The sequence below is a fragment of the Jaculus jaculus genome, chromosome 19 (genome assembly GCF_020740685.1).
Source record: "Jaculus jaculus isolate mJacJac1 chromosome 19, mJacJac1.mat.Y.cur, whole genome shotgun sequence".
Lineage (NCBI taxonomy): Eukaryota > Metazoa > Chordata > Mammalia > Rodentia > Dipodidae > Jaculus > Jaculus jaculus.
Window position 1 is genome coordinate 43,826,825 of NC_059120.1, and position 13,322 is coordinate 43,840,146.

A 13,322-nucleotide genomic window follows, 5' to 3' on the forward strand; every position below is an offset into this window, starting at 1 on the left:
GTTTTGCATCACAAAGGTTTCTCCTCACTCTACAGACTTCCTAAGAGATTTCCTTGGTGTATTAGGCACTAGGCTAGAATAATGCTGTAGTGCTAGGAAGACAGAAACCTGGAAATTTTCCTAGTTCAGAAGGGGGGAAAAACTATTTGCTATTTCATTTAATAGGTTATTTTCTTCAGGGAGACTCTACGTATTACTGCAATGAACTCTCTCACAAGTGAGAACCACAGATATATTCTCCAGTATATTTCTCCAGCATATATTTCTATGGTACTTTATCAGATCTAAAGGCTCTATAAAAATACAATATATCTGATCAAATTAGACTATGAACTCCTTGAAGGCTATGATTACACATCTTCTTTATGCGTCCCAGGGAAGAGTAGTGTTCAAAATTTATTCACTGAATAGAGCTGAAGGAATCAGTGTTGATATCAATATAACTTTTATCATAAAAAATATTTATTAGCTGTTCAAAGGGGAAACTACCCCACTCCTCCAATCCACTTCACCCCTTTTTCTGACTCATTCACTGAGCCAGAAATTTGTTCAAGTATAGACCACAGCACTCTCTGGCTCTGTATTGACCCTTTTGTGTTCAATTGAGGGAAGTGGGATGGACAGTGGCCCAAGATGGGTGTCCTGTCCAGTTTGCACTTATCCCCTCTCTCCACTGAGAATTTCATTGCCAATATTAGTTGACATGGTTCCCATAGGCTTAATTAGTAAATAGCCAAGCCCAACTCTCTGCCTTCTCCAACCCAGGGCTACAGGTAGGAGAGAAAGAGATTTAAGTCTTTGTCACTGAAGCTAATTTCAGGAGTGATGAATGAGAGTCGGGAGGCATTTAATGGACTACGCAAACCCCACCCTTCCCATGCCCGACCTTAGTCTCTTGTACCCGATTGTCCAAGGGGCTGGAGGTGGGTCACTGCCATGAGGAGAGAGATCGGGGAGGCCAGTCCTGGAAAGAAAAGATGTGCAGCATTATTGATCAGAATGGTTTACCTAATCTCTCCGTATCCAACCACTTCACTAATTCAGATGCTAACTCCACCCTCAGCTCTCTTAGCCCCAATCATTCAGTTAGTCATTATAAAAAGACAGGGAGAAGAAGGCCTCCTTCCTGATGCTTGATCTGCTGAGATCAAGCCCCACACCAGTGTCTTACATGCAAGAAAGACAGAGTAATAGGAGTTTTTCTTAGCGTTCGAGAGAGCTGCGGTGAGCTTTGCTGTCACCTACTCCCGGTGCCCTACTGGCTGTTTCTTCTTGTTGCTGGCCAAACCCAGGAAAGAATTCTGCCTGCTTAGCTGCTCGCTTTAAGAAAACCTCAGGGGCTGAGGAAATGGCTTCATGATGAAGGCGTTTGCCTGCGGAAGCCTAGGGACCCCAGTTCGATTCCCCAGGACCCACATAAGCCAGATGCACAAGGGGGCACATGCATCTGAAGTTTGTAGCGCGGCTAGAGGCCCTGGTGTGCCCATTTTCTATCTGCCTCTTTCTCTCTCTCTCTCTCTTACAAATAAATAAATACAATATTTTTAAAAATAAAGAAAAGAAAACCTCAGGAAGCCAGGCGTGGGTGGCACACACCTTTAATACTAGCACTCAGGAGGCAGAGGTAGGAGGCTTGCCATGAGTTCCAGGCCAGCTTGAGATTACATAGAGATTCCAGGTCAGCCTGGGATAGAGCGAGACACTACCTCGAAAAATCAAAAAAGAAAACCTCAGGGCTGGAGAGATGGCTTAGCAGTTAAGGAACTTGGCTGCAAAGCCAAACGACCCAGGTTTTGATTCCCCCAAGGCCCCAAGACCAACATAAGCCAGAGGCACAAGGTGGCACATGCATCTAGGATTTGTTTGCAGCAACTGGAGGCCCTGGTGCACCCATTTTCTCTGTCTGTCTCTCTACCTCTATCTCTCTCTCTCAAATAAATAAAAATATTTTTAAAAAGAAAATAAAACCTTAGACATTAATCTTTTAAAAAGTCTACTAACTCATATGGAAACACTTGGCTACAATGTAGGGTTTTTTTGCGTGTGTGTGTGTGTGTGTGTGTGTGTGTGTATTCTGCCTGTGTATGTATATATGCATGTACAGATATGCATGAACAGGTGAACATGAATGCCAGAATTTAACATTAGGTATTTTCTTAGTCATGCCCCACCTATTGTTTTGAGACAAGGCCTCTAACTGATTGGGGTATACTAGCTAGCCAGCAAACCTCAGGGATCTTCCTGTCTCTGCCTTCACAGCTCTGGGATTTACAGTCATGTGCCACAATGTCTGGTTTTTACATGGGTACTGGGCATCCAAACTTATATCCTCATGCTTGTGTGGCAGTTACTTTATCCACTGAGCATCTCCTCAGCCCCATAACTTTGTCCTTTTTTTTTTTTTAACTTTGTCCTTTTTAAACCTACTAGGAAATGAGAAGAGACAGGCCATTTTCTTACCTTGCTATGGTACAAGTGTTACCCTGGATAGTTACACTGAAAAAAAAAAAAAAATCCTCAGTGGTCCCCAGAATTACTCAGTACCTAGCTGGCTATCCTGATCTTCAACTCCTTCCCTTAGGGCATTTCCCTGTTTCTTGGGGCATGGAAAGTTTGCTGGTTGAGAAAATTCCACCTCACCTTGTGACCCTTTTCTCTCGTCACCGTCTCGCCATACCCAGGTTCCCTCCCCCAATAGTCAAAGATCACAGCCAAGTCCAAGGCTTTTGCCACAAGTCCATCCTGTTGGCTCTGGTTCTGACCCAGGAAACACTAAGCAAAAGCTATGTGCGGAGACCCCAGCCCCAGCCCCAGCCAGCTGGAAAAACGTGGTCCCACAAGGCAGTCCTTGGGATCATAAACCAGCCTCCAAACCCTATTTCCAGTGTCCAAGAGCTCATCATGACTCCAGCCTGGGCGAAGGGGCGGGGTGGAGGTAGCTGTCCGGCATGATGATGTCATTGGTGAGCTGCTGCTCCAGGAACTCGGAGGTTTCCTCTGCGATCTGACCTGGGATCCGAAAGTCAACAGCAGGTGGCTCCTGCTTAGGGCTGGGTAGGGGCCGAGAAACCCAGTTCTCAGAGGAACAGCCAGTCCCCTGAAGGAACTGCAGGAAATTCTCCTCGATGGAGCCCTCTCGACTAGGCAGCCTCAGCTCCTCCTCTGGAGCGGGCTTGAAGAAGCAGACGAACTGCTTGCTGAGCTCCCCCCGGATCTGCCGGTTGAGACATCCGTAGAAGAAAGGGTTGGAAGTGAAGCAAAAGTAGCCAATCCAGGTCACCACGCTCTCCACCTGTCCTGTCGAAATGGGCTGAGCGCTCAGGGCCACGTAGAGATGGAAAGAGAAGTAGGGCAGCCAACAGAGCAGAAACTGTCCCCCTACAGCTAAGAGGACCACAGCTGCTTTCCCGCCCCCAAACGTCCGATGCGGGGTGGTCTGGGGAGCCCCGGAGCTCGTGACCATGGTGGAGCGGCTGCTGAGAGACTCGGAGCGTTGCCGGGGTGTCTCCATCCACGTGGGCAGTGGCCCGTGTTGCATGGCGGCCACCCGAGCCACCCGGAACATGCTGCAGTAAACCACAAGGATGAGGAGCAAGGGCAGCAAGAAGTACAGGAGCGCGAAGACCACCACAAAAAGCTGGCAGTAGGCACTGTGGCTCCATTGGAGTGAACAGCCCGGGTGGACGCTGGAAGCTCCTTCCTCCCAAGAGACCCTTCCCAACACTGGCACGGAGGCCATGGCCAGGGCCTTGACCCACACACCCACCAGCACAGAGGCCACCAGCCCCAGCGTCATGCGCACCTCGTAGCGCATGGGGTGGACCACGTAATAATAGCGCTCCACGTTGATGGCAGACACGGAAAGGATGGCCAGGCTTACAAAACATACACTGAGAAACAAGTAGAGGCGACAGGCCACCTCCCCAAAGAGAGCATGGTCAAAGAGGGCAGAGCTGGAAAGCATGGCCAGAGGCATGAGGGTCAGCGCAGCCAGCAGGTCCACCAGGCAGAGGTGGAAGACGAAGACGAACTTTCGGAGGGCAGGCGTTTTGGCAATAACAGCCATGACAGCAGCGTTGCCAGCCACAGCAGTCAGGTCCAACAGGAGCATGAAGAAGAGAGCCACGGATTCTGAAGCCACGTCCCGCAGCCCCAACTCCGGGACACCGCTGGCAGCAGAGGGATCTGGGGTTTGAGGAAGCCTTCCCAAAGTGGAAGAGTTCCCTGCTGACTGGGGGATGGGTGAGGACTCCATGGGGCCGAAAGAGGACACCCAGGGTACCTCCTGTCACAGGCCCATCCCCCATCCTAGTCCACAACCCTGGGATGGCAAGCCCAGGCTTCCCTCTTTCTGCCTTCCTTCCTTCCTTTCTTCTTTATTTTTTGAGAGGGATGGGGGGAGGGGTCCTGCTGGAGTCTCTTGGGCAGACTCTTATTACCAGCCTCCAAGGCTGGGCTCCTCCGTAGACAGAATGCCAGGCCAGGCAGCTGTGAACTCAGGAGCTCATGTCCTGTTTCTGGCAGCAGGGAGTCGAAGGGTCAGCCCCAGCGACGGACAGGAAGCAAGAGATGTGTAAGGGATGGATCCTCACCCAGTCAACAGCACTCCACCTTCTGAGCAGCACCTGGCACCTCCTCCTCCACTTTCTTTACATTCTCCATACCCTTCTTCCTGTTCAAGGGCAATTCTAAATCCTCTCTCCTCTCCCCAGGGGTCTCCTGAGCTCCAGGACAGTGCTGTGGTGTTAGGGTTGTTGATGTGAATTTCCTGATTTCTGGTCTCCTTGGAATGGAACACAAGATCCACTTCTAGTCCCAGATCTGGACACTAACTGCAACACTTCACTCCAGCTTCCTCATCAAGGCATCTGTAAAATGAAGGGAATGGTACCTGTTTCACAAGCGTGTTTGTGATTGGTCAGTGAACACAGGAAGTACCATTTACATGGTGGTCTCCCCATGGCAGGCGCTATCCTAAGTGCTAGGTCCCCCTCAAACAGCCGTATAAGACAGAGGTCGTGAACTCCATTTTTCCTAAGCTGTACTTGGGGCCCAAGATCGATAGCTAGCAAGTGAAAAGTTCCAAATAGTCTGGCCTCCGGGCCACTTCTGTTGCCCACCATGCTGTGCTATGCTGGAAGGTAGCCTCCAAATTGACTAATGTACTAGACTTCCAGGGCTGGAGAGAGAGCTCTGTCTGTAATGTGTTTGCCTTAAAAACACGAAGACCTGAGTTTGATTCCCCAGTACATACGTTAAGATGCTCAGCCTACCCATACCTATAATCCCAATACTGGAAAGGTGAAGACAAGAAGAGCCATGGGGCTCCCGGTTGTCCTCTGACCTTTACATGCACACACAGGTACCCCCCCCACACACACACAGAGGCATATATATATGGCTTTCAGTAAGTCAATGTTGAGCTGTTGCTAAAAATGTCTCTCACTGCTCTAGGGCTGTCACCTGAAAAAGAGAACTGTGCTTTAGTCTCTTCTGACATCATCACTCCCAAGACAAAAAAGAAAAAGAAAAAGGCAGTTTGGGAATGCTGAAAAGCAACAGGGAAACCAGAATGCCCCGGCTGGAAGGAAGGCCTGAGCTCCCAAGGTCAGAGGACACAAGTCACTTGAACTCTTCCCTTCTCCACCTACTCCAGCTTCTCAAGGCAAGCTGTGCCCTGGCTGACAGGGAAAAGGAGCTGCTCCTAACCTCCCACTCAACCATCTCCCCATGCCTCTTGAACATTGGAACTGACCCTCTGAAGATTGCTGGCCCTCCCTTCATCACGGAAAAAGCAGTGAGAGTAGGTACCCATGTAAAATGACAATGAGCCAGTCATGGTGGCACATGGCGCACGCCTTTAATCCCAGCACATGGGAGGCAGAGATAGGAGGATCACCATGAGTTCAAGGCCACCCTGAAACTACACAGTGAAGTCCAGGTCAGCCTGGGCTAGAGCAAGACCCTACCTTGAAAAACCACAAAAAGAAAAAGAAACAACAAAATTGTGATGGGGTGGATGACTGTGACTATAGAAGTGGGAATATGCAAAGCAAAGCAGAGAAAACCAGAGGAAATCAGGACTTCTCAACATTCCTGTTTAAGTGGCAGATCGCATCTGTTTTATGTGTCAGTATCCATGTTGAGTTTGCATATAACCTATACAGGTTGCCCAATGTAATTAACTTTTTTCATTAATATAGACCATCCTTGCACATTCTTTTTAAAATATTTATTTACTTATTTGAGAGAGAAAAAATGGGTGCTCCAGGGCCTCCAGCCACTGCAAATGAACTCCAGACGCATGCGCCACCTTGTGCATCTGGCTTACGTGGGTACCGGGGCATTGAACCTAGCTCCTTGGGCTTCACAGGCAAGCACCTTAACTGCTAAGCCATCGCTCCAGCCCCAGAGTCTTAATGTAGCATGCATGTTGAGTTACACAGCGTAGAGGCAAGCTGCAAACATGCCTGTCTCCTTTTTTTGTTTGTTCTTTTCAAGTTAGGGTCTCACTCTAGCCCAGGCTGACCAGGAGCTCACTCTGTAGTCCCAGGCTGGCCTTAAACTCACAGCAATCCTCCTGTCTCTGCCTCCTGAGTGCTGGGATAAAGGTATGCCCCAACTCAAAACATGCCTCTCTGTAAACAAGTTAAAAGTTCCATGGCCCGTGCTTTCCTCATCTGTGAAATGTAAGGATTAGACTAGAAGACCTGTAGGCTCCTACACATAACATTGTATTATTCTATGAGTTCCATGGCTGGGGAGAGGCTTATGGTTGCTCCATTTAAAAACCAGTCATTTCTATGACTACAATGAAGAGGAACCACATGGTTCCTCCTCTTGAGCTACTCTTGTTTCTGTTACCTTACAGTCAGCATGGGGTTTGGGTGTTATAAACCTTACACTAATCCATGCCACACATGCAGTAGGTGTTCAGTGCAATTCTGTGAATTGAATCAGACTCAAACCCCTGCCCCCACAGTATAAATGCCAAAGATAGTCATCTGTGTGTCAGCCAGGGGACTCTCTTCTGGAAAGGATGGCCCAAGCTTCCTAAATTTGAGGCTTCTCTAACTTTGGACAAATGCCTAGAGACTTGCCTCTCTCTTCTGGAAGATGTCAGCTTCTTTTAAGATGGTCTACCAGGAAAAAAAAAAAAAAAAATCCTAGATCACACATGCTTACCACACCATGTTAATCCCTTCTACCTATGAGTGGGGCCCAGGTGTGACTCCAGATTTCTGGGAGCTGAAGGAGGAAGGAGCCACTATGTGTGGATGGACAGCAGTAATCCAGTCTAGTGAGGCCCTGCCATGGTTCCTCCCAGACTGAGGAAAGTGGGCATGGTTTCCACGTGGACATAGAGGGGTGCTCTGAAGCCATGATAGAGCTCTGGGCAAGAGAGCATTGTGCATTTTTCTTTCTCAGCCTCCTCAGTCTTAATGGTATTTCCACAACCACTCCAAAATTCTACGATTCTAGTTTCTCTCCTAACATCCTATCAGGCAGAGCAATACTTGGCTACTTGGCACATTCTCACTGATGAACCGGGTTATGGAGGGGAGGGCCGTGCTGTAATGGTTTCACAGGGGGAAATCCAGGGAGACTGACTCCATTCCTTGCTCATGTCATCATGTCTTCTACCCCAACAGATGCTCTCATCCTTAGCTCCAGGACTTCTTGGTACCTGGAAGGCTTTGCCACCATAGGGTCTGAGGTCTGGGCACTATAAGGGGCATGGTCAAGAGAAAGAGACCCTTGTCTCAGAAAACAGGATGCACACATGTGCCCAGCCCAAGGCCACAGAGGTGGTGGGCTCCACATGCACCTCTTTCTTACATACAGAGCTTCCATCCCAAGGATCAGAGCCTGGCCTGCCTTTAGGTGAGAGCATGCCCCTCCTAAGCCAGAGAAGGTTTCCAGACACCTTGGGCACCTCACCCCAGCAGAGCTGCCTACAACTGGGACTCGGCTGCCCAGCAGCCCGGATGCCTCAGGACCCATTACTAGGAGGTGGGAGACCCACCTCTGTGACATGGAGCAAAACAGAATGTTGTTTGTTGTGGGATGTGGCTTCTGCTGCCGGCAGGATGTGATCAGCCCCCAGCTCCAGGCTTCAGAGATGCCCACACCCCAATACTGCCTATGGGACACCTAGGAGTCCAAACCCTGACAAAACTGCCCACCTTAGGACAGACAGGGTGGGCTGCTGCTGTGGAACGTCACCCTTCTGTAGGGCACAGCTGCACTCACCACCAGGCCCTGGGTCTGGCCCCCATTCCTGGCCTAGCAACTCCTACCTTTGCTGAGCAGCTCCCGGCTCCCATGTGATAGCTCCTCTCAGCTGATGCTTCTCCACGGCTGCTGAAGCCTGAACCACTGCAGTGAGCGGTGAGAGGCAGCCAGCAGAGCAGGATGCTCAGAAAGCTTCTGGGTCCTAGTGGCCTCCTGCTTCGCACCAATCCCTTGGAGTCACTTCTGGAGCAAACAGCTGGGTCCCAGCGCCCTGAGCAAAGTGCTCAACAGTGAGCTCAGCTCCTCAGACTTCTCTCAGGCTCTGGACTACATATCCAAAAGTTTCCTGGAACCAGATGATGACAGGCAGGATAAACCAACCCTATCAAGCAGATGAAAGAAAAGGTTTGTGGCACTTAATAAGTGTGTGACCTTGGGCAAGTCATTTTCAATTTTGGCTTTGGTTTCTTCCCTATTACACAGGATTGTAAGGTAAACGACCCTGAGGTTCCTGATAGGCATGGGTTCTGTGTGACACCAAGGCCAAGGTGCTTTTTTAACATACAGGTCAGTGAGACACAGGGGGCCTCAAGGTTAGACCTGGAAAATGCTGAGCCCTCAGGGGGGTGGTCCAGGGTTAATCTGCATTGGAAGGTAACAAATTTGTATAGCAGACAGTTGAGGTATAGCAGCAGGTTGAAAGGGAAGCTGAAGGCTTTGTTTTAACCCTACACTTGCTCTCTGCCCCCCGCCCCATCACATTATTACTGCTTAGTCTGTCTGTTCATTTGGAATGGATCTCTGAGAGCTTACAGAGACAGGGATCTAATATCCCTAAGCAACCCTATACATCTCCACATCACTGCTCCCTGAAGACAGAGTGGGAGCCTGGTTCTCAGGAAGGCCCGATTGGCCTTTATTTGTAAAGCTGAACAGAGCTGGGAGCATCACCATGAAGCATCACCACAGTGTGATGAACCTGAGGAAGGGAGATGAGGGGTGCGGCCCTGCACGTGCTCTGGAGAGCATGCTCAGTTGCCCAGGCACCTGACTAATACTGCAATAGGCTCTTTAGTTTTTGTCATTGTTGTTTTTGTTTTTTCAAGGTAGGGTCTTGCTCTAGCTTAGGCTGATCTGCAATTAACCATGTAGTCTCAGGGTGGCCTCAAACTCATGGAGACCCTCCTATCTCTGCCTCTCAAGTGCTGGGGTTAAAGGCATGCACCACTACACCCAGCTTTGAGGATAGGCTCTTAACATGGCAGAACCACAAGGACTTCTGCAGAGCAAGGAATCTACCCTTTCTGAGGCAAAAAGACTGATCAAAGTCCATAGGTCCACATGGTAGAGCCCATAATACTAAACAAGAAATTCAAAGCTGGCTCCAGAGCCTTGTGCCGTATCACCTGCCCATTCAACAACTCCTTCTGTCTTGAAAAGGAAAAAGAATTCTAGAATTGTTCACTAGACCCAACTGAAGAGTCACAAAAATCACTAACCCAGAAGACAGGTTGGTTCAGGCCAACCACAGAGAGATACCTGGCCCATCTAGAGCTGATACAATGATCTCTGCTACCACCCAATCACTATTTTTTAAATTTCATTTTATTTTATTTGACAGAGGGAGAAAGAGGCAGGTAGAGATAATGGCCATACCAGGGCCTGTAGCCATCGCAAACAAACTACAAAAATATGCACTACCTTGTGCATTTGGCTTGCCGTGGGTACTGGGGAATCGAACCTGGTCCTTAAGCTTTGTAGGTAAGTGCCTTAACTGCTGTTCCATCTTTCCAGCCCTTTATCTCTTTTATAAAATATTTTTATTTTATAATTTTATATTTGAGAGAAAGAGACTCAGAAAGAGAGAGAATGTGTGCACCAGGGCCTCTGGCTACTCCAAATAATGCAGACTCCAGATGCATGTACCACCTTGTGCATCTGGCTTTATGTGGGTACTGGGGAATCAAACCTGGGTTCTTTGGATTTGCAAGTGCCTTAGCCACTGAGCCATCTTTCCAGCCCTTTATCTCTCTCTTTTTAAAAAAATATATTTATTTATTTTTTTTGACAGAGAAAGAGGGAGAGAGAAAAAGAAAGAATGGGCACACCAGGACCTCCAGCCACTGTAAATGAACTCCAGAGGCGTGCACTCTCTCATGCATCTGGCTAACGTGGGTCCTGGGGAATCAAACCTGGGTCCTTTGGCTTGTCAGACAAATACCTTAACAGCTAAGGCATCCCTCCAGCCCTCTCTCTTTTTTAATTATTTATTTGTTTTATTTGAGAGAGAGAGAGAGAGAGAGAGACAGATAGACAGACAGAAAGAGGCAGAAAGTGAGTATGGGCATGTCAGGGCATCCTGCTACTGCAAACAAGTTCCAGATGGATGAGCCACTTTGTGCATCTGGCTTCACATAAGTGCTGGGGAGTAGAACCCAGGCTGTCAGACTTTGAAAGCAAATGCTGTTAAGCACTGAGGCATATCTCCAGGCCCATGTTTCTTTTTTTTAAATTTTTTTATTGACAACTTTCATAAGTATAGACAATAAACCATGATGATTCCCTCCCACCACCTCCATTTTCCACCTCACAATATTTCTCAATCTTTGATGAGTGTTGGGCCCTTACCATAGAGCATCTTCAATCCTCATACCAATCTTTCTTGGGAGCAGGGGGATTGAGGTAGGGTCTCACTCTAGCCCAGGCTGACCTGAATTCACTATGTAGTCCCAGGGTGTCCTTGAACTCATAGTGATCTTCCTACCTCTGCCTCCCAAGTGCTGGGATTAAAGGCATGCACCATCATGCCCAGCCTCATGCCAATCTTTGAGGCAATGCATTATTGGCCCCATTTTACAAGTGAGGAGAAGGGTCCACAAGGCAAGGTGACATTCCATAGATCAAACTTATCCAAAGTCAGTATTTGTGCCCAGATATGTTTGAAGGCCAGGTGCTTGTTTTGTCTTCCTTAACTCCAGAGGCTCTCCAGAGTCCTGATATGACATTGTGGGCAGGATCCCAGACTGACATGAGGTCCAGGACACCTTCCAAAGGTTTTGAAGAGAACCAGACTAGACATAGGCTCTTTGCAGTAAGGTTATAGAAGAAACACTAGAAAGTCAAGAAACCTTGGACTGAGTTTGACCCTACTCAACTGGTTGGGGGTAAGGCCTTGCTTTTTATCTGGCTGTTTGTGTATTAGGTACTTATGAAAAGAGCAAAACCCATCCCAGTGTAGCTAATGGGGACAAGGAACCTATGATAGAGACTGCTTCTTGGCCTTGGATGAATCAATATAGTTACCATGGCTGGCCAAATAGCTGGTGTGAGGCCAAGGGCAAAAGTGTGAGCCCTCTTCTAGAAAGCTGCTGGGAACAAGAGGCTCTAGAGCATCTTCCTAGGTGCTAGAAAGTCCCCGTGGCTCAGGGAAGAAAGCAAAGAACAAGCAGGTGGGCAGGGAAGAACTGCCATTTTAAGCCTGGGGCAACTGATAATGGGGATCCGGATAACAGTAAGGTGAGGCTGTTGATGCTGCTGCTACCTTAAAAAAAAAAAAAGTGGGGCTGAGGGGATGGCTTAGCAGTTAAGGTGTTTTCCTGCAAAGCCAAAGGACCCAGGTTCAATTCCCCAGGACCCACGTTAGCCAGATGCACAAGGGGGCACATGCATCTGGAATTCGTTTGCAGTGGCTGGAGGCCCTGGTGTGCCCATTCTCTATCTCTCTCTGTGTCTCTCCATCTTTCTCTGTCAAATAAATAAAAATATTTTTTAAAAAGTGGCAGGTCAGCCTGGGCTAAAATGAGACTGTATCTTGAAAAAAGAAAAAAGGGCTGGAGAGATGGCTTAGTGGTTAAAGGCACTTGCCTACAAACTCAAAGGACCCAAGTTCAATTCCCCAGGATCTACATAAGCCAAATGCACCAGGAGTGCATATGTTTGGAGTTCATTTGCAGTGGCTGAAGGCCCTGGCATGCCCGTTCTCTCTCTCTCTCCCTCCCTCCCTCTCTCTTGCCCCCTGTAGTGGTTTGATTCAGGTGTTCCCTATAAACTTAAGTGTTTTGAATGCTAGGTTCCCAGCTGATAGAGATTTTGAAATTAATACCTCCTGGAGGCAATGTATTGTTGGGGGCAGGTTTATGGGTATTATAGTCAGTGCCCTTTGCCAGTGTTTGGCACACTCCCCTGTTGCTATTGTTAACTTTATGTTGGCCAGGGTGTGATGTCCAGCCTCTGCTCATGCCATCATTTTCCCTGGCCATCATGGAGCTTCCACTTGAGCCTGTAAGCCAAAATAAACCCTTTTTTTCTCACAAGCTGCTCTTAGTCAAATGTTTCCTGGCAGCAATGCAAGCCTGACTGCAACAGTAATAGTTGGTACCAGGAGTGGGGTTGCTGATAGACACCTGACTGTGACTTTGGCCTTTTGGAGCTGATTTTCAAGAGGAATGTGGAAGGATTTGAAACCTTGGCCTAAGAGATGCCTTGCAGTACTGTAAATATAGCTTAATGGACTATTCTGGTCAGAGTTGAAAGAGCTTCACCTGATCTGGACTACAAGCAGTTTCTGTGAGAGGCTTGCTGTTATGGCTGTGTCCTGAGAAGTTGTGCATGGTTTCACTGTGTAGAAATGGACTAGTGTGATCAGAGGGATATGGCACAGAAAAAATGAAGTCTTTGGGCTTGAATGGCTGCCTGTTCACCTGCAATTGTTTGAGAGATTACAACCACTGAGATTGGGCCAACTGACCTGCACTGGGGCAATAGGAACAACTCTTTTGAAGGGGCCTGAGTGCTGAAGGAGTGTCCTGTTCTTTCAAATCTGCTTTATTCCCCCTTGGATTAACAGATTGGCACTCTATCTGGTATTATGAAGTATAAGAAATGCAGGAAAGAGAGGATCATTGAATTTGCAACACAGTCTTGTGTTTGGAAACAGCCATGAGCAGTGTGTATCAAGTTTGCTGGATGCGTGCATGGAGACCCAGTGGAGCTGTGAGGATGGACTGTGGGTTGCAGTGGAGACCCAGTGGAGATGTCATGACCATGAGATGGCTACTAAGGAAAGATGCTGGTCCTGGATGAAGTTT

At 48.3% G+C, this 13,322-nt stretch overlaps 1 protein-coding gene across 1 annotated transcript; it reads right to left on the bottom strand.

Annotated features, from left to right (window-relative positions):
* Positions 1–464: 464 nt before the first annotated feature.
* On the bottom strand, positions 465–8,464 carry Gpr61 (G protein-coupled receptor 61). The gene is made up of 3 exons (XM_004659033.2): positions 8,301–8,464; positions 2,641–4,868; positions 465–964 (listed from the first exon to the last, which is right to left on the bottom strand). The coding sequence occupies exon 2, from the start codon at positions 4,253–4,255 to the stop codon at positions 2,900–2,902; it is 1,356 nt and encodes a 451-aa protein (XP_004659090.1). The 5' UTR covers positions 4,256–4,868; positions 8,301–8,464; the 3' UTR covers positions 465–964; positions 2,641–2,899.
* Positions 8,465–13,322: the final 4,858 nt, after the last annotated feature.